This window comes from Panthera pardus, unplaced genomic scaffold (assembly GCF_024362965.1).
Source record: "Panthera pardus isolate Hobbes unplaced genomic scaffold, ASM2436296v1 HiC_scaffold_19, whole genome shotgun sequence".
In the NCBI taxonomy this organism is placed as follows: Eukaryota; Metazoa; Chordata; class Mammalia; order Carnivora; family Felidae; genus Panthera; species Panthera pardus.
This window is the reverse complement of record NW_026526754.1, coordinates 8,043,260-8,067,305: the sequence shown is the minus strand read 5'-3', so window position 1 is coordinate 8,067,305 and position 24,046 is coordinate 8,043,260. Positions and strand designations below refer to the sequence as shown.

The 24,046-nt window shown below is 51.7% G+C and overlaps 2 protein-coding genes across 10 annotated transcripts in view; both read right to left on the bottom strand.

The window, feature by feature from the left end:
- The window catches only part of SLC7A6 (solute carrier family 7 member 6), a 36,024-nt gene extending 33,693 nt beyond the window's left edge, over positions 1–2,331 (bottom strand). The window contains exon 1 of one of the 3 annotated variants that reach the window (XM_019455475.2): positions 2,234–2,331. The gene's annotated coding sequence lies outside the window, so the exon portion shown is untranslated. Of the gene's footprint in view, positions 1–311; positions 624–2,045; positions 2,150–2,233 lie in introns of those variants that run through there. The other 2 variants (XM_053906597.1, XM_019455478.2) reach the window with 2 other exon arrangements.
- A 2,523-nt stretch (positions 2,332–4,854) lies between these two features.
- Positions 4,855–23,934, bottom strand: PLA2G15 (phospholipase A2 group XV). Of its 7 annotated transcripts, XM_019455500.2 has the most exons (8): positions 23,166–23,934; positions 16,927–17,504; positions 13,948–14,104; positions 9,534–9,652; positions 9,191–9,289; positions 8,566–8,665; positions 7,816–7,913; positions 4,855–6,798 (listed from the first exon to the last, which is right to left on the bottom strand). In XM_019455500.2, the coding sequence occupies exons 2-8, from the start codon at positions 17,039–17,041 to the stop codon at positions 6,287–6,289; spliced, it is 1,200 nt and encodes a 399-aa protein (XP_019311045.1). In that variant the 5' UTR covers positions 17,042–17,504; positions 23,166–23,934; the 3' UTR covers positions 4,855–6,286. The 7 variants fall into 7 exon arrangements, with proteins under 7 accessions (XP_019311045.1, XP_019311043.1, XP_053762559.1 ...); XM_019455498.2 differs by lacking the exons at positions 7,816–7,913; positions 23,166–23,934 and having other exon boundaries at positions 8,566–8,790; positions 16,927–17,476; XM_053906584.1 differs by lacking the exons at positions 7,816–7,913; positions 16,927–17,504; positions 23,166–23,934 and adding an exon at positions 15,151–15,174 and having other exon boundaries at positions 8,566–8,790.
- Between the last annotated feature and the right edge of the window lie 112 nt (positions 23,935–24,046).

Genomic DNA, 24,046 nt, shown 5'->3' with positions numbered 1-24,046 from the left:
TCACAGTGAACAGATAACCTTACTTTCAACAGTACATGGTATCTATTCTTTTCCATGACTTTGGTTTTCAATTTCTTTTTAACAACCTCATTGCAAGTAGCTTTCATTATAAACCACCACAATTACCCTTTAGAAAAAGATATAATTTAATATATATACAATTTATATAATACAGTGTTACATAATTTTTAATTATATATGAGCCATTCTCATCACTAGTATCCTGTTCATAGTGTGCAAAAATAACTGAAATTCTTTACAAATCACAAAGATCCAAGAAAGTTAACAGAGGACAGAGCAACAACATTCACCTGTGAGGAAATGAACAAACATCACACTTCCATAAGCTGCCTCATTATGAAGGGTCAGGATGTGAGAAGAAAATGAAGCCTCCACATCAAGGCCTAATTCCACCTGTCTGTCTTGGCCACTTAACCTCTGCAACAAAGAGTAAGAGGCAGCTTATCAAAAAACGAGCCTAATAAGCAGCTGGATATCTCCCTTTGTAAAATTTATGTTTTATATGCCTGGCAGGGACAGCATTCTCAACTGAGAAGTTCCATCACACTCACAGTGGAGTGTAACTGAAGCCACCAGCCCACACATGTGTCAGAGAAGTAGCTCGGTCATCTCAAATCATGCATATCTAGACTGCTGCTGCTCCCGGAGTCCCAGGTCCTGTGAGCACTGTTTGCGTCACTTTTGTAGAAACGTATCCACATCCTGGAGGCTACAGCAGGAAGCGCACAAGACAGAGGTCAGGAAATTTCCTGTACCAAGAAGTGCCAAGGAGATAAGTCACATAACTGGTATTTACTTCTGGTCTGCAATGAAAATATGTCTGCAGCCAGAGAGAGAAGAAGAAAGACAGGGAAAAACTGGGTTTGTGGTTTTCCACATACTTGTCAGGAGAGGGAAATCAAATATAAGAACTCAAATGACAGTCTGAGACCAAAGTTGGGAAGCAAAAGCCGTGAGCGCACAACGGCACCTTAGCAAAGTAGGCAGCCTGGGCAGCTTCCTCCTAAGGGCTTCACAGCAAGCGAAGAGAGACGAAAATGAGCTCAGGAAGCACTCAGACTTTCAAAAGTCTGCTGCCCCCAGATCTTCAAATCAGGGAGCAGCTCTCAGAGAAGCACCAGATGGCTGAGCATTCTGCTAACACGATGCTAGATTCGCTGGCAGTGCTTTTTTTCCCCCATCAAGGGCAGAGACTGAATTCTTTTGAACCGTGTCACCAAGCCCCACAGCCCAGTGCACACAAGAGGTGCTCAAGTCTGTTAAATATTGATTCCTATTTATACCGACCATTACACAACGTGGTACCCACACTGTTTGCCTAGCGCTTAGTGAAGAATTCTCAGAATGTTTTACAAATATCTCTTTCCATTTACAACGTGAGATGATCAAACAAGATGACAGGACATGAGACGGGAGGAGGAGCCTTCATGGCAGCAGCACGCGGTTCCCTAGCCCTGCAAGCCCCCGCCCTAGACAATCTCGCAGCATCCCAAGCTCTGATCCTGCAGGACATCCTCAGAGTCTTGCACGCCGTCTTTCTCTCTTGCAGACTTTCTCACAGCACAGGCTCGCTTTCTTCCCGTCACGCTCACCCTGGAGCACCTCTCAGTCTCTTACACAGCGTCACACTCGGGGCCTCTGTCGCCAGAGTCTCCCTCTCAGTCTCTCGCACACTCCTGGAACCACCCTCACACGCTCAGAGAATCACCCCCAGGCTCTGGGTTTCACACACACAGCCTCCCGCTAGTCTGCGGGGGGGGGGGGGGGGGGGGGGGTGTGCCTCACGCACACCGAGTCTCCTTCACACCAAAGTCTCTCCCGTACTGTCAACATCATCTCACACACTCTCGGCGTCATCTTCTCACTCAGGGTCTTTCTTGCACACTCACAGTCACCCTCAGACTCAGGGGGGTCGCTCACACACACACACTCACACAGACACAATCTGACACGCTCAGTCTTACACTCAGGGTTCCCCACACTCCTGGAGCCACCCTCACGCTCGCGGTCCCTCTTACACGCACAGCGTCACCCTCTAGCACGCTCTCACCGCGGCGTCTCTCACGTGCCGCCCGCCCGCCCACCCCGCGCCGGGTTTGGCGGGCCCGAATTCCGCACGCGGCGACTGCGGCGGCGCGGAGAGTTCGGCCTCCAGGACGCGGCCCCCCGCCCCGGCCCCGCTTCCCCCGCGCGCCCGCCCGCGGCCCGTTACCTCGCGGTAGCCAAGCGCCGACAGGATGCTCAGCAGCTCGACCGCCACGGCCGCCCGGGCCGCTGAGGCCCCGCCCCCGCCACGTCACGCGCCGCCGGATCGCGACAGCGCGCGCCGCGTCGGGACAGGACGCCTAGTTCCGTGCTGAGTCCGCAGGCGGCGGCGCCTCTGGGCCTAGGGGGCATCGCGGCGGCCTCAGGGATCAGAAGGCTCTGCTCAGTGTGCCGTCCCGACGTCTGCGTGCACTTGGCTCCCTGTCCCCAGGAGGGCCGTGACCTGGGCCCAACCACCCTCGCTCTAAATGGCCCCCGCAGCCCGTTCCTTTATGGCTGTTGGCCATACAGCTTACACAAGTTGCGCTAGATAGCCTCCGTACCCTGTTCTCAGCCAACCCCTCCGCTACGCACCCTAGGAAGACACACAGACCCAAAACGTTTTCTCCCAAACTCCTAGCTCAGCCCAGCTCCCGTCCATCGGAGCCTCAGCAGACACACGGACACTAACTGGCTTCTGTAACCAACCCCCCGCCTCCCTAGGGCTCAGGCTGGGGGACATTTTTTGATCCTTATCTTGTCTGACCCTACCGACACTCTCTTGGGGGAGCTGCACCCTCCTATCCTCTTCCTCTACCTCGGCTGCTGCTTCACCATCTCCTTCTAGGGGTCCTTTCCTTCTGATAGCTTTGGGGCTTTTCTAGGGTCTCTCTGACCTCTTGGACAGCTGAGCCTTCCCCCTTAGCTTCCCGTCCACAACCTCAAGCCATAGCTCTCTCCTGGGCCATGGAGTCATTTCCCACAGACACGTGTTTACACCTGCACATCCTATAGTTTGAGACTGACCATACCCAATCTCCTGCTCTGCATCACCCAATGACGCAGCCAGAGATGGGCAGCACCCTGGAAGCTTCCTCCTCCTGTCCCCCAAAGACCTGCAGGTTTTCTCATGGTTTTCTTCTCCCCAGTTATAGTAGCCTCCCAATCCCTACTCTGCTCCCTCTAACCCATCCCTATAGGGTAGGGATTGCTCCTAAAATACACATGGGAATGACTGTATCTCCTCTGCCTAAAAACACTTCCATTCTCCTATAGACCTGAGACAGTGATCCTTGAAGAACCCTCATTGCTACTGCCCTCCTTGTGCTCTCTGCTTGGAATACCGTCCTTTAGTGTGAATGAGAGTATGTGCATATTTGGAGTCTTTAGAATCTGACCCTTTGTCCCCTGGATCCATTCCTTCTGCTTCTCTGGGCAGGCAAAGTAAGAACTCTGCTCATATGTGTCACTCGGTGGCAGCCAGTCCACTTACCCTTGCAACAGCCACGTACATGACCTGCCAGCATCCAGATCTCTGGATAGAACCCAGTTATAACAATCCACCATCTGAAAGCCCATTATGCACCAAACACGGAATTAGATGTTCTCCAGCACCATCAGTGTTCCTCAGGACCACCCTGCAGGATACATTTGTTCAGCCGCATTCTGCAGATAAGCAAGCTGAGGCTCAGAAAAGTTGGGAGACTCCGTATGTAGTAGCCTGGAGCCGGTAGAACTCAGATTTGGACCCCAGTAGCGTGAACTATAGCCTGCTATGACTCCATGCCCTCTCTCAGCAGCTGTGAAATCGAACATGGCAGTGGGGCTGAAACAGGTCAGGGGTGAGTAGGCAGCTGTAAGGCCACCACAAGGGGAGCAGGGGACGGTGGCTGTCAGGGCAGAGCTGGGAGTCAGGCTGGGTACGACCTGGAGGTAAGGACCTTTTGTGTTGTCATCCTTTCACCAAGGCCAGCAATTACAGCTGGACCTGTGTATCCTTTGGCATCCTCCCCCTCTTTGGGCCACATTTCTTCCAGGTTTTGCCAATAAATAGTGCTGTGAGAGGGTTCAGAGTGCCCTCTAGTGGCCCAGGGTGTATTGAAGCCTGAAGCCCAGGCTGGCCCAGGGCAGGAACTGGGGCTCTCACCACCCCACTGCCGCCAACCCCTACTCTGGGCTCTGCACCATAGAATTAAGGCTTGGATGTCATCCCTATGCATGTTTCCCTGTCTCCGGCTCTGTTTCTCTGTCTTTATCCATCTCCACTTGGTTCCCAGTGTTGTTCCTTGTCTCTGTCCACACCTAGTCTCAGCCTAGTCTCTCCTCTTCTGTCAGTCTCTGTCCCCAGAGAGGGACAGACAGTGGGCAAACTGAAGAAACAAAGAAGGATGGCGTCCTAAAAAGAACTCTAGGGTCAAAAGACACTGAGACCTGAAAGATGAGAGAGGACAAAAAGGCCGGGAGCGAGAGTCCAGCCAGGGTGACCTGCGGGATTGTCCTCAGCCCCCAGCTGTGGGGCAGCATGTGGGGTTTATACACCAAGCAGGAGTAGAGGGAGGGCAGGAGCCCTCCCTTTCCAATGGGAATGTTTCGGGTCCTGGTTCTTAGGCCCAGGAGGGGAAATAGATTCCAGGAGAGGGGGCAGGAGGATCAAGCCCAAATAGGTGCACAGGAGCAATGCTTTGGTGCTGAGAGAACCCATCAAGGCCCCAGGAAAGGTCTAGCCCCTGATTACCTACCTCTCTAGCGTCGTCACTCCTCCATTACCTCCCTCTTTTCATGCTCAGAAGAGACTCTAAGCCAGGGCACTTCACAGCATCCAGAGTATTTTTATTGCCAGAATCAAGGTACAGCCTGCTCAGAGCCCCAGTACGGAGCACACCACTCAGGAATAAAAGGAGAGAGATGCTGGGTATGTTTACCACACAAAAAAATCCAGCTTCACAGAAATCTTGTGGGAGAGCAGCACAGTCCAGCCTGACTGAGGCTCTGGGGTCCCATCCTAGAGGTTAGACTCAAGTCTTGGCCTAGAGCCATTGACCACTTGGAGATCACTGCCACCAAGGCAGATCCAGATTCTCCATCCCTGCTATTATAGGGAGATCCATGCAGCACCTCTGGAAAGGAAGGAAATTACCAGGGGAGCCCCAAGGCACCTGGCTCTCTCAGGGACGACTCAAGCTTCTGGGTTAGTCTCTGCAGACTAAGCACCACTGAGCTGCCTGGTGGGAGTAGGTGCTGGGCAAAATGGGAAAGAGTTCTACCTCCTCTCAACTCTGCACCAGCCCACACGGGTGCCAGAAAAACCCTAGGGCTGGGTGGCAACGTGGTGGTGGATTTAGCAGGGATACCCCGAGCTGCCTTAACTGCTTCCTTGAGTTCTCTTTCTTCATGAATACCTAAAAGGCCATGGCACTGGCCCTGCTCTCATCCTTGAACCACATTCCCAGAGGGAAGGGAGCCAGCATCAATACTGTGGGTAACAGCCCAACCACAGGAGTCAAGGCTCCTGGAACGCAGCCCCCAAGAACTAGAGGGCCATATGCTGCCCAATCCTGAGCTAGGCTGTTCTTGGAGGTGAGGGAGGTAGGAGTGAATGTCCCGGGACCTGGGAACCATGGAGAACACAACTCGCCCCTGCCTGCAGGAGGAACCAGGCTGCCTCCAGAAAGCGACAGTCAAGCTGCTGAGCAACTAGGCCACAGGGAAGCCAGCAGCTCCAGCCACCCACAGCCACTATCAAGCCTACCTGTGGCCAGTGTGTGGGAAGGATCCCCTAGGGACCAGACCATCCCTGGGACCTTTAGGGACAGGAACCACACCTCAGTAATATCCCCCACAAGAAGACTAAGGGGCCAGGGCCCAGTGGGTAAATGTGAAAAGGCCACAGGGGTAGGAGAAACAAATGACCCCTCAGTCCAGGATTGAGGCCAGGTGCCAGCCAGTCCACCTGCAGAGCCAGTCCTGAGGTCACAGCAATTCCATCATCATCATCAGCAGCAGCAGCAGCAGCAGCAGCATTCTTTTCAGCAAGGATCCCTCAAGTGAGTCCAGACTATTTCTTCTTTCCTCACATCCACAGAGAAAAGGATAAGAAACAGCACTTCCCAATGGCAGATATTTCACAACCCCAGACTGAGGACATTAGTCAGTCAGTCACAAACTGCTAACCTCACGGGCCACGGTAGCCAAGAGAACCAGGTGTGGCCACGCCATCCCACAGCCCTGCCTGGCACAGGAATCAGGGCCCAAGAAGCACACGTTTCAGATAGGCCAGGGTAGTGGCGTTGGCCAGCATCTCGATGTGCTCGCTGCCCGGGAGCGCCTGCAGTGACACTTGGTGCTCCTGGCGGCTGCGCCAGGCCTGGCACTGCAGGGCGCTCTGCAAGTTCACAGTGCCGTCGCCATCACCAAAGCAGATTTTGGGATCACGGTCTGGGAAGCTCTCATAGTAGAAGGAGTCTGGCGTGGGGACACCAGTGCCATAGAGGCAGTGCAGCGGCACGCCAGGGGGCACTGTGGCTTCGACCAGCCCCTCCGTGTCCTGCCGCATGAGCCATCCATCTTTGAAGCCAATGTCCTGGAAGAACTGGCGGTAGTCCCGCAGCGTGTAGTTGGCTGTGGGTGTACGCACGAAGATCTTCTCAGGGGACCAGGTATAGTTGTAGGGCAGCAGCCAGCTGGTGGAGACGGCAGACCGCTGCTGCTCCCGAATCTTCAGGGGCCCAATGACTGGGATCCGATTGTTGTCTCCTGCAGGGAGACGGCTTTCTCAGTCTGTGCTCAGGACAAGCTGGCAGGGCAGCACGGTCCCCACCAGGCCCCCCGCTGGGCCCCAGTCAGGGGCCCAGTCAGCACTCCGGCACCTCTACACTGTCGTCCTCATTATAACTCCCCCACAGTTCCCTTTATTTTTGCTCTATCTGGGAAGCACACCGCCATGACTTGTTTCTTTCCTTCTGCATTTCCTCACCAGAGGTTTAGGCAGCACATACCCACAAGGTGATTCATTGTGTAAACAGTACCCTCCTCTGAGCATTTGTTACCAGGCTTGTGGGCACTGACCTTGTGGAAGGTGAATCAGCAGGCTGTCAGCCCAGGGACACATTCATCTTTCTCTTTTCTTACACTGAGTTACAAAAACATTTTTCTTTTCCCAGGCTCAGACCTGCAGCCAGCCAGCCCTGGTCGTACCCCACTCTCCTACGTGTCACTGACCTGGGCAGCCAGGTCTTTGGGAGACACAGCAGGAGGGGAGGCTGCAGGCAGAGCGAGGGTCCTTCACACACAGGAATGCCAACAACACAGAGCCAGGGAGGCCTCTGAGGAGTGAGCCAGAACTTGGAAACAGGGGCCCTCTGACCTATTCAGGACCCTGGCCATCCATCAACCCACCTTCTGACTGACGAACAGGCTTTCAGCTCTGCCTTGTGAGGTCTGGCTGTAGGACCCCTGAGGAAAGGAAAGCCCCTAGGTAGGGGTCCATGACTACCACCCCACCCCCTACCCTGCCCCTAATCCAGACTGCCGGGACCTGACAGAACAGTTTCTCAGAATCTGAGGCAGAAATCTAAGGAGACTCACAGGGAAGCTCTGAAAGGCTGAGACCTGAACCTCACCACGGTTTCCTGTCTCAAATTCATGCGTGCCCACATCTGTCCTTTTAGGTCCAGGTTGGACAGAGTAGATGGCTGTCATGAGTCCTTGTTATATCCGGACTCGTTGTCCAGGCAATCCAAGGTCACTACCGGGAGACGCACTGTGTCCGACCTGATTGCAACCATCGGTTGTCCAGCAAGTAGGTCAGGCAGTGTTGATGACATGAGGAAGAAAGTTCCTCAGACGCTTGGCATAGTGGCTCGTGGCTCCTAAAATGAGGGGCCACGGGTTCATTCCCAGTCCTAGCAGAGGGAGGAAAGCCCCATGGCTATAGCTGGCAGGCTCTGATAGCCCTGAAAAGGCAGGTGGATTGGGGAGAAACAGGGAAGGAGGTGACTTTGCCAACTGCCAGGCAAGCAGGCCCAAATAAATCTGCACCTGCTTCCTCCCTGTGTTACCCACAAAGGCTCCCCGCTGCCACAGATGGACGTATGACTCATAAACAGGAAACTGGAGTCCAACCTTCCTTCCCTGGGGCAAAGGTGGGCATGAAGAAGGAAAGATGAGGGTAAGAGAAAGGGAGAAGGCTCCCTCAAAGAACTTTGGGTCAAACCAAGTTAGGCCAGCCAGGCCAGAGCATAGTGTACGTGTGTACACATGTACACAAGCAAATACCTGAGTGACCAACAGTTGTGCCACTCTGTGAACATGCAGCAAAAAAACTTACACAGATAACAAGAGCCATCAACTAGAGAGATGAAATTAATTAATGATAGATCCTCTTTTGGAAAAGGAGATGTTTAAAAAAGCATCCCACTCTGGAGAAGAGACATGAGGGTGGCCCAGGAGGACACTGTAGAAGGAAAGAGAGGGCACCATCCCTGACATCGGCCCCCCAAACTGGGTCAGGCAGGGTCTTACCTGAGGCCAGGACACGCAAAGTCTTGGCCACGCCCCCCCAGGGCGCACCCAGTGCCACAAAGGCACGGATATACTTGTTCTTCCAGGCCTGTGGCTGCCGCTGCAGAAAGTAGAGTGTGTACATGTTGCCCATGCTGTGGGCAACCAGCACCACAGGGCCCCCATACAGCTGATGCATCTCCTCGATCATCTCCCGGAGAGCCAGGAAGTAGGGCCCGTTTTCATCTGTAGGCCAGAGCCAGGCGGTGGTCAGGAAGGAAGGGTCCTGGGGCCTGAACCATTGAATGTTTTTCAGGCCAGATCCAGGACTAGGCGGGTGGGGAAAATGCTAAAATCCAACTGGGAGTGGTCTGGTTTTCCCTCCTTTTCCAGGAAAGGAGGAAATGTAGGAGGTCCTTTCCCCCTCCTCAGCCTCATTATCTCTCCCCAGAGCTCAGAGGCCCAGAAATCCTAGGGTGAGGGATGGAGAAGGACAGGACAGATTGACCAGTGGTGGTAGCTGTGACTGGTAGGCTAGACACCAGAGGCCCTGGGGGACAGGGGAGAGCCCAGGGCCCCTGGGGGCTGTGACCTCCTCGTCCCCACCTCCTAAGACCTCAGAGAGGAAGCAAGAGTGACCACTTACTTGGGGCTCGGCGCCAGTCGTAGGGGGCCCCCCGGACATCCTCACCCCGTGTGTAGCCCCAGCCCACAAGACTCTCTACCATGGTATGGAAATAGGAACCTGTAGACAGAAATGTATGAGAATTGTAGAAAGGACAGCCAGTGCCAGCCACCCACACCACACCCAACAAGGAGACTGTGACATCTACTGTAGGAAGATCCCTGAAGGAGTGCTATAAGGCTCTGTGCCTACACTGATTAGAGACAGTTTACAGGCTCATTTCAAACTAATAGCATTCCTCCCACTCTAGGAATACAGAACTTCCAGCCCCATTCCCTGGAGGGCATGAGGAAGGGCTACATACCCACACTGCTTCTGCTGGGGTCCAGGAACTCCAGTGAGAAAGTCTTCCCAAAGCCAGGAACACGCACATCTACACCATCTGGAAACTGGGTGGCCCGGGATGTTCTGTTGTAAACCAGCCTGTCAGGGGTGGGGGTGGGGATATTGAGCTGGTGATCCAGGGATGACACTGAACATGGTGTGTCCTAATACTTCCCTCTATCCTAAGCCACACTCCCTTACTATTCTCATGTCTGATAAGAAGTATATAAAGTATATAAAAAGTAACAAACTTTATAAAGCACAAATCAGAGTAACCAAGTCCAACAGAGGACCCCAAACAAGACTCATTCCAAAGATTAAACCCAGGGCCCCTGTCAAGGCAATATTTTCTTCTCCTCCTCAATGTCATCAACCTCAGAATGCAGGTCTTGGATTTGGTTGGAAAAGGGAAGTATCAGACCTGGCTCTGCCATCAACATCATGCTTGACCCAAAAGGCAGGTAGCCTAATCTTACAGGCTCCCATTCCCCATCTCCATGGATTTAGCTCCTACCACCTACCACAATACATCACAGGGCAAAGGAGATGATAAGTGCAGCATACAGACCCAAACAGAGAAACCACCACCTTAGGGCCTGAACACCTGTGGCTGTTGTGTAGGTGGGTGGGCAAGGTGTGGAAAAATGATGGGACAAGGTGGTGGGAGACAGAAGGAAAGCTTTGTACTAGGCCAGGAACTTGGTTCTGGCCTACCCGATACCAAGGAGGCAAATGTGCCCAAGAAAACACAGGTGCCTAGACCTGAAGTTCTTGGTGGTCCTGAGTCCTAATCTCCATAAGATCAGCCACAGAAAGCTGACCAAGATACCCAACATAGACCTAAATAATAGGTCCGGGGGGCCCACTTTCTCTAAGGTGATCTGTAGATTATCCCTACAGAAAAGTGTTGAAAACTTTCTACAAGGACAAAGCAGCTCTGTGCCAGATGAAAGTCTAAACATGTCAGATGTCCAATGAAGGTAGACAAGCCACTCTCAGTATCAGCCTGCACCTCCGATTGGCAGTACCTGAGACCACGTCTCTGGTGTAAAAATAGAATTGCAGATCAACAGCCCAGAAATAACCCTGATCACATACAAAAGAGGAAAGAGTCAACAAAGTAGGCATCATAAACAACAGGGAAAGGCAAGGCACCTGAAGAACTAGCTAATATATCTCCAGAAAAAAAACTTTAATTTGTGAGACTCCATTCAGCTCAAACATTTACTGAGCACCAATTTGTTCCTGGTTCTACCGCTATAAAGATAAATGAAATACACCTTCTTTCTCTGCCCCTCTGCTGCTTGCACTCTGTCTCTGTCTCTCTCTCAAAAATAAATAAACATTAAAAAATTAAAAAAAAAAAGATAAAAGAGATATGCAACCTCTGCCTTCAGTGAGCTCAGTCTTAGCCCGGGGTCACATAATTCTGGGTTCAAATCTTAGTTCTGCCACTCATTAGCTGAGTGACCCTAGGCAACTTTGTAACCTTTTCGAGCTTCCAGGTTTCCTCGTCTGTAAACAAGGTTGAAAACAGTACCTGTTTCATAGGGTTGCTGTAAGACTAAATGAAAGAAAGTATGTAGCACAGGCTGTGCCTATATTCAATAAGTGGTAATTTTCTTTTTTTTTTTTTAATTTTTTTTTTTAACGTTTATTCATTTTTGAGACAGAGAGAGACAGAGCATGAACGGGGGAGGGTCAGAGAGAGGGAGACACAGAATCCGAAACAGGCTCCAGGCTCTGAGCTGTCAGCACAGAGCCCGACGCGGGGCTCGAACTCACGGACCGCGAGATCATGACCTGAGCCGAAGTCAGACGCTTAACCGACTGAGCCACCCAGGCGCCCCAATAAGTGGTAATTTTCAATACAGTATTATTTTATTATCAGGGAAACATCCTTGGAAACAAAGTTTGGCAACTGATAAAGATTAAAGGGAATAGACATGTGGCATGGAAGAAGGAAAGGTTAAGAGTTCTGGGGGAGTGGCAGGGGAAACTTTACAGAGGGACCAGGCTCAGGTTTTAAAGGGTGAATGGGGGGCAACTGGGTGGCTCAGTCGGTTAAGTGTCTGACTTCAGCTCAGGTCATGATCTCAAAGTTTGTGAGTTCGAGCCCCACATCGCGGTCTGCGCTGACAGTGCAGAACCTGCTTGGATCCTCTCTCTCTCTCTCTCTCTCTCTCTGTCCCTCCCCTGCTCACTCTCTCCTTCTCTCTCTTAAAAACAAATGAACATTAAAAAAAAAAAAAATTAAAGAGTGAATGGAGGGAATTTATCAGGCAAAGGGTATAGAGCTAGATTCCAGGCTGAAAGTATAAAGACATGGAGACATGGTATGTCCCAGGAGGAACAAGAAGTTGAGGGGCCAGTGAGTGGTCAACTCAGAGGCAAGGGAAGGGATGGAGGCCACGTTGAGGCTATTAATAGGGGCTGAAGCATAGAATCCACATGTAAGGGGGTGCCTGGCTGGCTCAGTCAGTAGAGCATGCAACTTTTCTATCAAGGTTGTGAGTTTGAGCCCTACGTTGGATGTAGAGAATATTTAAAAATAAAATCTTCTGGGATGCCTGGGTGGCTCAGTTGGTTGTGCATCCAGCTTCGGCTCCAGTCTTGATCTCACAGTTCATGGGTTCAGGCCCCACATCGGGCTCTCTGCTGTCAGCACAGAGACTGTTTTGGATCCTCTGTCCCCGCCCCCCCACCTCTCTCAGCTCTTTCCCTGCTCACTCTCTCAAAAATAATAAACAAAAAAATTTTTTTAATAAAAAAAATAAAATCTTCTGGCCAACTAATCTTTGACAAAGCAGGAAAGAAAATCCAATGGAATAAAGACAGTCTCTTCAGCAAAAGGTGCTGGGAAAACTGGACAGCGACAAGCAGAAAAATGAACCTGGACCACTTTCTTACACCATACATAAAAATAAACTCAAAGTGGATGAAAGACCTAAATGTAAGACAGGATGCCATCAAAATCCTAAAGGAGAAAGCAGGTAAAAACCTCTCTGACCTTGGCCACAGCAACATCTTACTCAACACCTCTCCATAGGCAAGGGAAACAAAATAAAAAATGAACTATTGGTACTTCATCGAAACAAAAAACTTCTGCACAGCGAAGGAAACAATCAGAAAGACTAAAAGGCAACTGACAGAATGGGAGAAGATATTTGCAAATGACATATTAGATAAAGGGTGAATATCCAAAATCTATACAGAACGTATCAAACTCAACACTCAAAAAACAAATAATCCAGTGAAGAAATGGGCAAGACATGAATAGACACTTCTCCAAAGAAGACAGCCAGATGGCTGACAGATACATGAAAAAATGCTCAACATCACTCATCATCCGGGAAATACAAATCAAAACCACAATGAGATACCACTTCACACCTGTCACAATGGCTAACATTAACAACTGAGGCAACAACAAATGTTGATGAGGATGCAGAGAAAGAGGATCTCTTTTGCACTCCTGGTGGGAATGCAAACTGGTGCAGTCACTCTGGAAACAATATGGAGCTTCCTCAAAAAATTAAAAATAGAACTACCTTATGACCCAGCAGTTGCACTATGAGGTATTTATCCCAGGGATATAGGTGTGCTGTTTCGAAGGGGCACGTGCACCCCAATGTTTATAGCAGTGCTATTCACAATAGTCAAAGTATATGGAAACAGCCCAAATGTCCATCGATGGATGAATGGATAAAGGAGAATTGGTGAGTATATATACAATGGAGTATTATCAGCAATCAAAAAGAATGAAATCTTGCCATTTGCAACTATGTGCATGGAACTAGAGAGTATTATGCTAAGTGAAATTAGTCAGTCAGAGAAAGACAAATATCATATGACTTCACTCATATGAGGAATTTAAGATACAAAACAGATGAACATAAGGGAAGAGAAGCAAAAATAATATAAAAACCGGGAGGGGGACAAAACATAAGAGACTCTTAAATACAGAGAACAAACAGAGGGTTACTGGAGGGGTTGTGGGAGGGGAGATGGGCTAAATGGGTAAGGGGCGTTAAGGAATCTACTCCTGAAATCATTGTTGCACTATATGCTAACTAACTTGGATGGAAATTTAAAAATCAATCAGTCAGTTAATTAATTAATTAAAATCTTAAAAAAAAAAAAAAAAAGAATCCATGTATAGGGTGTAAAGCACAAGGCATGAACTAGAGAGAGTAGAGCCAAGAGCTGCAAGAAAGGGAGGAAGAAAGTTCTGTCTCCGAGAGTGCAGAGGTGGTGCTGACTAGACAGGGGAAGTGAGAAGGGCAAGAGGTCAGTGACCTCAGGGTCTGTTGAAGCAGGGATGAGACAGAAATAGGTTCTAGAAATTTCTTTAACCTCGGTGAGCAGCACCCCATCTGTGCCCCAGCCCCCACCTGATGTTGTCGATCCAGCAGTCAATGATGACAGGTAGCAGCAGCTCGAGGTTCAGCCAGAGGGTGAAGTAGTTGTCCGTCCTCTTGGAGCAGAGGTAATGTACGACCGTTGGCTTGTCCAGCTTTGCCTCCAGCTGGTTGCCCAAATCACCAGGCACTGCAGGGGGACACAGAACAGTCATGAGGCCCTGGACCGGCAGGCTGGAGATCCTTGAGGCTTGCACCCAAAGGCCTCCTACTATAGCTGTCCCAGGCTACAGAGTAGGGCCTTGTTTATTCAAAGGAATGGCAAACAGGACAAAGCACTGGGCCACTTAACTAGCCAAAACTGAATCCAGAGAAGGCACTCTAGGACAGGCTTGTGGATGGGGTGGCAATGAACAGAAACACAGTTGAGAGAAGTTCGTAATGGTACCTGCCAACCTCTTGAGAGCCCAGTAATCTTCCAGAGGGCAGATCATCTGGAGGGCCCTAGGCTCTCAGCACACCTGGACCCTGTGTCAGAGATGGCTACCCTGAAACAACACAACAGTCCAGCCACAGCCAGGTAGGGGAGGGTGTGACAAGGCCCAAGGATAACTTCTCTCTGCCCAAGCCAGTCTAGTCAGTCTATACACACAGAGCCCTCAGGCCCTTGTGAGACTCAAACCCATCCCCATGGCTTCATCACCCAACATTCAAGGCCCTTGCCAGAATATTGTTCCCATTGGCCTTTCAGGCCTCACTTGGTTCTACATGCCATGCTCTTGCATCTTCCAAGCATATCACCATTTAGGATCCATGATCACTGAGTGAACCATCAGCTCTTGGCTCTCCTGGGCATTCTTTGGGTTCTACAAACCTAGCCCTGCACAGGGCATGCCCTCCCTTTGCATCATCTCACAGTGTCCTCAGGACAACCATGAGACGCAGGTGTGGCACCTGCGTTCACCTCCCTTAACAACACAGATGCAGAAATGGGGGGTCCTCAGCATGACAGTGCAGAGACCTTGGTCACTGTCTGCAGCAAAGAGGAAATGGCTCAAGGAGGAAGTCACCAGATTTGCTGTGCCTGAATGCTCTTTGTCCTGGATAGGCTGTGTGGCCTCTAAAAATAGCAGTGGTCACTTCCTAAGCCCCTTTTTGCCTAAAACTAGGACAAAAGACATCCATGTAACTTTCACCTCAAATAACACTGGGAGAGAACATCCTTACTATGCTCACTTTACAGATGAGGAGACTGAGGTTGGGGTAGAAATGACTTGTTACAGTCCTCCACCAGCCCAAAGTCTTCTTCTGTATCACTTCTTTGGTTTCTACCACCAATTTGGGTCTCACTCATAGAAGGTGGTCACCCTTGGAGGCTGATCCTCTGATGGTCCCTGCTGTGTGTCCAGGAACAGCTCCTCCACTGCCCACCATGGGGTTTCCCAGGATTAATGCCAACAGCTTCACTCTCTGAGAAGCTGGGCAGATTAGGATTCTGTGACTCTGGCTGTGGCGTAAGGCTCCTCTGCTGTGACCTAGGATAAGCAAGAACTGAGCTGAATGAATTGAGTATAGTTAGCATCAATCCAAGCAAAAAGGCTGCCACACATCAGGGACCCCATCAGGGACCACACATTTCCCAATGTCACACCCTTCATACTCAGAACTCCTTAGGCTACCCATGACTTCTTGTGTGCTTACAGGATAAAGTCTAGATGAGCCAACCAGTCACAAGCCCTGCACAATTCACTCCTCCCCTAACTCCATTCCAGACATCCTGGATTGCTTACCTCTCTCCCTCTGAGATGTAATTTCCTCTGCCTGGAACTCTCTCCTGGCCTCACCTATAGCCACATTCTCCAGGCAGCCTTCCTTAACTGGATTGGTAGACTCTTTGTGCTTACCCAATACAGACCTCATCTCTAGGGATCCCTGTAAACTTAGGGAACACAGGGCCAAGTCTGCCCAAATCCCGTGGTGAACCTGAACCCAGCATCCCCCTGGAGTATTTCCTGGCCTAGAACTCCTGGTGGGAACCCCCAGGGACCACATTGTCAGCCAACCCTACCCTTCTGTGATCTGCATCACCCCCATTAAAATACCCCCATCAGAAAGAACATGGGGGTCATGCTGCAGCACACTCAGTATGTGACATATACCTCAGCATGTCTCTGCCCTTATGAATCCTAGCTGGCCACCAACTCAATGCTTGAATGAGGCATCCAAGGCCCCCAAGACAGAGAAGTCTCATCTCTGCCCACCACCACAAAGAAACACTGTGGTTCCTGTATAATTACAGGGGCCAGGGCCAAGGGGTTGGCCAGGAAGGTCATCTAGACCCAACATAGCCCAGTCCAAATTGGTCTGGAAAGGGTAAGATGCTCCCTGACATCTGTTCATAGCCATTGTCCCAACCCTTACCTCTGTCTTTAGCCATCCTCAGATTCCCTTAGGCCTCCTCCCTCAGGCCAATGCCACCCATTTGGTAAGTTGGGGAGGGGGGTGTCTTGGTGGCAGGATAGGAGAGTCATTCTTTCCCCCAAAAGCTTCCTTTCAATAATGCCTCCTGAAACACATGGGGCTGGAAGAGTCGAGAGAGACAGCCTCCTAGCCATGCCCAAATCAACAACTGAGGACCCTGGAGACCAACTCCGAGAACACCCTATTCCCCCGCCGACCCTCAGGAGTGGGGCCAAAGGATCTCGGTCTCTCCAGCTAAAAAATTGACATAAAGCGAGGCAAAGCTTGGGACTGACGTAGATAGCATTACTGATAGACAACAGAACAGCAGCCCTCCCATTTACCCCATTATTCTACAGGGGAAGGTGAAGAGAGGTTGACCACACCCGCGCCCAGCATGGCGAGAGGTGGACGGACCGAACCAGGTGACAAGACAGTCATATGCTCCCCACCCCACGCTTAGAGCACAGCAGATCTGGAAGACGGCTCCGCCCGCACCCGGTCCTGCCGGATGCACGAGCAAACGGACCCACGACTGTACGCGCGCCTCACCCAGCACCACAGGAGGGGGACGTCCGACCGGGAGCGCCGGGTCTACGAGCAGCAGGAGGAACAGGAGGCCACCCAGGAGCAGCGCCGCAGAATAGGGACAGAGGCGAAGACCCATTGCGTGCCACGGCCGCTACAGGTCCGAGGTGCGGATTCAGCGCCCTGGGCTGGCGCCTAGGCCGGGGCGGCGGCGACGAGCTTAACCCCCCCGCCCGCAGTAGACCACGGCCGCCGGGCCAATCAGGATCCACCTTCCCCAAACGGCCTGCCAATAGGAACTCGCCGCCAGACACGTCCCTCCCGTTTGGAGCTCGCTGCCTCGCCCCTGCGGATCCCCTGCCAGCTCCTTGGACCGTGCTGCGCGCCGAGCGCATCGATCGATCCGGGCTCAGCCTGGCTTCTCTGCCCTGAGTCCCCGACCGGTCGCACCCAACTCGCCGCTGCTGGAGACCCAGCACAGCTTTGGGTGTCCACAATCCACGCTGCGCAGCCCGATTCCTGGTGCGTCCCTGCTTTGGGATCTGGAACGGGCTGGGCCGAGGGAGGATTCAGGGTCCAGTGCTGGCAGCTGCTGAGAAACCCTGGTCAGAGCAAGAAGAAGGGGAGAAGTGAGTCTCGGAAAGTTCTTGGGCCTTAGGGGACCGGGAGCTGACCAGGACCTTTGTGCAAACCCTACACCGATTCTATACACCCTGCTCCGATGTCACCTGGGTTCAGGCAACGGGTTCAGGGACTCCCCTGCGTCTGTCCAGGGTTTAGGAATAGGGGCAGGACAGGTAGAGGCTAGGTCAATGTGTTTCGTTTCCGAGTGAGAGGGCTCCCCTCCTGTTTTAGTTGCGCGCAGTATGGAGCCACAACATCAGACTGAGCAGTACTCGCGCCCAGTTGAAAGTGGGTTTGAACCTCAACCTTGCACCATGGCCCATCAGCAAATTTTCCAGCAGAGCAGGGCAGGGACTTCGGAGTCCACCTCCCATCCCAGGCAAACTGGGGATCCAGAGAGGGCAGAGGCTCCCTGCTAGAGGAATCAGAGGTGAACAGAGTGGCTAGATCTGAGGGCTGGCAATACGGCCAGCACCATGGGTCACCCTATGATAGGGAGACCAGCATGTTTGGAAACTGGAAGTCTTGATCCTCCACACACCTCCTCCTGAGGGTTAGACAACACCCTGATCATCCCCTGGCTGGTCTCAAGACCTCTAGCCCACCCATTCCTTCCTTCCTTCCTCTTGGTCAATGGCAACACTTTCTAGCCTTTCAGAGTGCTGCTAGCAGTCACAGTGCTGCCCCTCTGTGTTCTTATAACACTGGTGGTTGGAGTACCTTACTTTTTTTTTTTTTTAATGTTTTTAATTTATTTTTGAGAGAGAGACTGCACAAGTTGGACAGAGGGAGAAAAGGGGGAACAGAGGATCTGCAGCAGGCTCTGCGCTGACAGCAGTGAGCCCAATGTGGGGCTTGAACTCACGAACTGCGAAATCATAACCTGAGCTGAAGTCGGTGAACGGTGAAATCATGACCTGAAGCGAAGTCGGATGCTCAATCAGCTAAGCCACCCAGGTGGCCCTAGAGTAGCTTACTCTTTTAAGGTCCACCTATCTCCCACCTCAGGCCCTGGCAAGGACTTAAAACTTCTGCCTCCCTCCATCCTAGAACCCAGAAAGAGGGGTTGCCAAGGACCAATCTGTTGCAGGCCCACGGTGGGAGACCATAGAGATCATTTTGTCAGTACTAGGGACAGGCAGGAGTCCACGGCCAAGAGTTAAGTGAAGGGAGGGTAGGCATCAGGATGGCCTGGGTTGCTTTGGACTTTGGATAGTCTGAATGTCTTGTCAACCCAGCAGCCTCAGGTGACCATGGACCCTTCACAGGGTGGCCCTGTCCTCTGGAGCAGTTCCGTGGTGCCCCAGTCCCACAGGCCTTGCAGATGATAGGGACCATGGCCATCGGGGAGAGGATGTTAAGGCCTAGTCACAATGGTCTGTGCTGGCACTGTGGAGAGGAGAGGAGTCAGAAGGTAAGGGTCTCCCTTTCTCACAATGACCCTGTCATCCACATGAACTTCCTGGCTGCAGACCTGGGTTCATCTTGGACTCTAGATACTTCCCTGATTCTCAGACCCACAACCAGGTGGTCACCAAGTCTTGCCAGCTCTACCTTCCCAATGCCAAACTTTCATCCCCAAAGTAGCCTCCTTGCTGATGTCCCAATTTATGCCCTTATTCCTATGGATTTCTCTCCCTGTGTCAGGTTGTCATCATTAAACATTAAATCAGGCCCATCACTGTCTGCCTAACCCCACACATAATCCTCCTACTGCATGCATCATATGCATCTCAGTCATAGTGAGTGAGGACCCTGCAGGGGACTCTGACCTTTTCCCCCAACTTCCACCTCCTCTCTCTCCCAGCTCCCTCATCTCCAGTTTCAATAGCTTGTTGGATCTATTCATCCTTGCGTAAGACAACTGAAAAATCCCTCAAGTCACCAATAGTTTTTTGGGTAAAGATTTTTTTTTTTTTATGGCTTTAAAGGTTTGTTTTTTGCCTTACTGATACAGTATAAAAGGGGAAAGAATTCAGAAACTATTTCCTAAAGTAGATGAATGATACAAATGTTAGTGTGATGCTGTACACTTCAGTTTTATACAGCAAACAGTTCCAACTGTCAGCTTATGGGTGAGCTAGCAAGAAACATTACATGAATTAATTTTAAGATGTAAGCATATTTACATACTTGCTTATTTAGTTTTGAAAATCTAGTGTTCTTTACCCCATGGCAGTCAAGACTGGGGCTTAATGCAAGATGTTTCAGCATGCTTCGCCATTTGCTTTTATGCATATGACAATAAATGCAGTTTTGAAAAAAAAAAAATAACCTCATTCTCCCTCAGGACTTCTGCACTTGTTGCATTGGGATCACTCTGCAGCCCCCATTTTGGGGGACTTAACTGAGCTCTGTATTTAGGTCTCAGCCCAGACATGACCATTGATTGACTCTGAAGCAGGCCCTACCTGGCTCCTATCAGAATATAATCACCAGAAGAGCAAGCCCCTCACCTGCCCATTACTGGGGCTATTGCCTTCTTTGGTTACTAGTTACCACCAGCACAGTCCCAGGCACACAGCAGGTGCTTAACATATATTTAATGAATGAGTGATACACCCCCCGCGCCCCCCCACCGCCTTCTCTAACCCTTCCCCCTTCCAGGATATGGTCCTAGTGCCAGTCAGACCTGGAGGAGAGAAAGAACTGAGAGGTCCACAGGGCTGGATGTGAATTCTGGAAAAGATTGGGAAAGAAGGATAATATTCCTGTGGAGAACACTCTGGGCAAAGGCCAGATGTGGGAATAAGCCCAGAGACTGGGGAGTCAGGTCAGGTGTGGTATCTTTCTCAGGAGAGAATCCAGCCAACAGCCTTTACCTTTTCTCTTTTACTGGGCCCTTTGCATTCCCTCTTGCTCACCCAAGTTCCAAGCTCCCCTATCTGGACCAGGTGTGTGCCTGGGCTTAGGGCAACCCAACCAAGACCAGGGCTTCTGAGCCGAGCCCATTTGAAGGCCAACTGATTCTCCCTTAAAGCTCATGGCTCATGAGGCTCCTATTCTTCTGCTCCTAGTGTCTCTCTGGGGTCATGAGAGGCCAGACTCGGGGGTTCTGAACAGGGGCCCAGAACAGGGTGTCTAACCTGGCTTAGGCATCAAAGAATGTTGCCTGGAGGAAGAATTATTAGAGATGGGTTTTGAAGGATAAGTAAGAATTTGCCAGGAAAACAATAGGTGTAGGTAGGTGGGTGGTCCAGACAGGGAGCTTAGTATGTGCAGCAGCCTGAACACCTGAACAATCACACTGTGTCGGGGGTACGTGGTGGGTGGGAGTGGAAGAGAGGTTGAGGGTTCTGAAAACCAAGCTTAACAACTTGGTGTATGTCCAGGAAGCCCGGAGCCACAAAGATGCTCAAGCTGGAGGGAGGCAGGATCAAGGGTCTTCCCTTTTCACTTCTCTCCTGGAGCATTGCCCTTGGTGGAGCTCTCCAGTGGAAGATCCTCCTTCCAGCCTCAACACCTTGTTCAGGGGACAGAGTCAGTGCGCCCTCTGGTGGGTACTCAACAGCTATATGGCAAAGGCGCGTAGCTGGGAACCTGTATGGAGGGGCAATGCACTGGCTACCCTGGAAGCCCAGGAGATAAGAAAGGGTAGTAGCGATTGACCCAGTCGCCGGCCAAGGGGCTGCAGAGGGTGGGGATGGCCCTGAGCTTGGGAGTGTGGATCGCCTCTGTGGATACCACAAGGCACCCCAGTGTAGAATCCTTCCTAGAGGGGTGCCTGGCTGGCTCAGTCAGTAGAGCATGTGATTCTTGATCTGAGGTTGTGAGTTGCAGCCCCACTTTGAGTGTAGAGATTACTTAAAAATACAATCTTTAAAAAAAGGAATCGTCTCCTGCAGTGGGATATTTTCTGGCTTGGGGGAGAGAGAGAGAGAGAGGAGGGTGCTTTTACACCACTCCTAGACGCCCTGTAGGTCCACAAGGATGGTCACACTCCTGGCCCCATGTAAGGATCTCCACTCTGTATCTGTCCCAACTTTCACGTCCCAAAGGCTGGAGTGCCACTGGCCTTTGTAGCAGGCCTCAAAGAGCCAAGGTAAGGATGGGATTCCACAAGCTTGTGGTCTAGCTCACAGGACCAAGTTCCTTGCCCCCAAGTACCTGGATTACAGTTTGGGAAATGCAATAGGCTGGACCGTTGGAGCCTTACTTTTCACCCACCTGATTTCCAGTTCATTCACTAACAATTCATGAACTCTAGTAGCTGGGTTGGGATGGGAGACATTCCCAGTGAAATACAGAAATCTCAAACTACAGTGGGGGCCCCTGCTACAGAGGGAGGGGACTTGAGAGGAGAAAGTCTGGAGGAAGAGCAGGGGTTAACTAGGGCAAGGGCTGGGTTGGTAGGAGAGGAAATAGCACACACAGGAAAAACCCCTTATCCCCAGGTAAGGTTACTAGTTCTGAAATAGCCAAAGGCTAAAGGTGCAAAGCACTTAAGACAACTATTTATTCATTCATTGTCTTGAGCAAGTACTATGTGCCAGGTGCACTGATAGGCACTGGGGATGAGCCTGTCCTTTAGGATCTGATGTTTGGGTGGGGGTGATGTAGGGAGACAATCAATAAACCTTCTATTGTTTTAGAAGTTCCTTTGGTGTTGGGGGAAAGGAGTGAAGGTTGTTTACTATTAGTGGTATGATCTGGGAGGACCCATCTGAAGATAAGTAAAGGAGCTCAGCAACGCAGGGGCTCTAACGTTATTTTAAAGAATTTAGTTTTTCAAGAAGAGTCCAAGCACTATAAACTGTCATGCAGGAGGGCGTGGGCGGATGGGCGAGCAGGAGCTTAGGGGAGCCGCCCCACGCTGCCAGGAGGGATAGAGCTGCCACACTGGACAAGTTACTTCTTTTTTTTTTTTTAATGTTTGTTTATTTTTGAGAGAGAGAGAACAGGGGGAGGGGCAGAGAGACAGGGAGACACAGAATCTGAAGCAGGCTCCAGGCTCTGAGCTGTCAGCACAGAACTCAACATGGGGCTCGAACCCACGAACCGTGAGATCATGACCTGAGCCCAAGTCGGAAGCTTAACCGACTAAGCCACCCAGGTGCCCCAAGGACAAGTTATTTCAAGAGGGTGGCTTCTCTGAGGAGCTGGCGACGTCGAGACCCACGCAGAAGGAAAAATACGGAAAGGCCTAGCGGGAAGGTTGAACGGATGAGGGCGCCAGGAAGGGTCAGACCGAGATCAAGTAAGCACCCAGATGGCAGGGTGGTGACTCCGGGAGACAGGAGCCCGACAAGGAACAATGTCCGTCAAGGGAGTTTAGGAGTGCCGCTGGGGTGAAGAGTTTACTGCAAAGGCTTGGATAGAGGAAGCCCCAACTCCGCCTGGCGCAGGCGCGCTCCAGGAAGGGTACGGGAGGAGCCTTACTTCGTTGTTGGGCCCTGCCCGGAGAACAAATATTTGACATTCCAGGCTTATCTAAAAGGGTGCAGGACCCGAAGAGCGACGTTTCCCCCCCTCCCCCAGGGCCTGATTGGCCTGGGGCTTCCGCCAGTCGGGACCAGCGGGCAGGCGCCCGAGTGGGCGGTCCCCAAAGGGGCGGATACCTGCCCAAACCAGGGGGAAGCGCTAATCGCCCGTAGCCCGTAGAGGCTGGAATACCTGTCTACTTCCCACTCCCTCCATACCGCCGAGTCCTGGCGCGAGTCACTTCCGTACTGGACACCTCAGTCTCTTTATCTGTTAAGTAGGGACGCGTTGAAGTGTGGGTTCAGTGGTCAAGGTGTCGGAAGCGCCCCCTCCACCCTGGGCTCTTTCTCCGCCGTCCGAAGGTCCACGCAGAGCCCAGCTCTTACGAAAACGCGAGGCGCGGCTCTCGCCTCAGTTTTGGCGCGGGCTTGACAACCCCACGTCCCTTCTTCCCGCCGGACTCTTCAGTTTCTCAGTCATATAAATGGGAGAACTTAGGGTAGTCCGGAGCGGTCTGGAAACGCGCCGTAAAGGAGCCTCACTAAGCACAATCGGGCGAAAGGGTGTTGGGAGCCCTCCACGCGCGACGGTCCTTATTGGTTTGCTTGTCTCGGATGGAGAAGAGACTGAGGATCTGCAGCCCTCACGCCCCCATTACACGGCCAGTGCGCTCACATCTCCAGGCAACAGGCCCGTCGTCAAGCTGGGAGGGCGACGAAAACAGGCTGGAGTCTCCACCTGGGGTAGAGGTGAGGCTCGAGGCGGCCCAGATCATCCGGCTTAGCCCCGTCTCCCAGGGGCGCTCTCTGGAGTTGGAACGGGGCGCTTTCTGCTTACCAAGTACCGAGGCCTGCACACCTCCTACTGGGTTTTGGCATCGAAGGCACTTCCTGGAGCCAGGCTAAGGCCAGGTCTTCACACCTGTGTGGACGAGCCCTGACCTGTGACTTCTGGTCTCTCGACCCCGTGGCTCTTAGGACCTCTGTTGATCCCTGACCCTCCCCCCAATCCCATTGGCTTATGGTGACTCCCCCCCCCCCCCCCCACGCCTAAGGGTGATATCCAATAACTCACCGCCCTCTTTGACCTTTGGTGACTT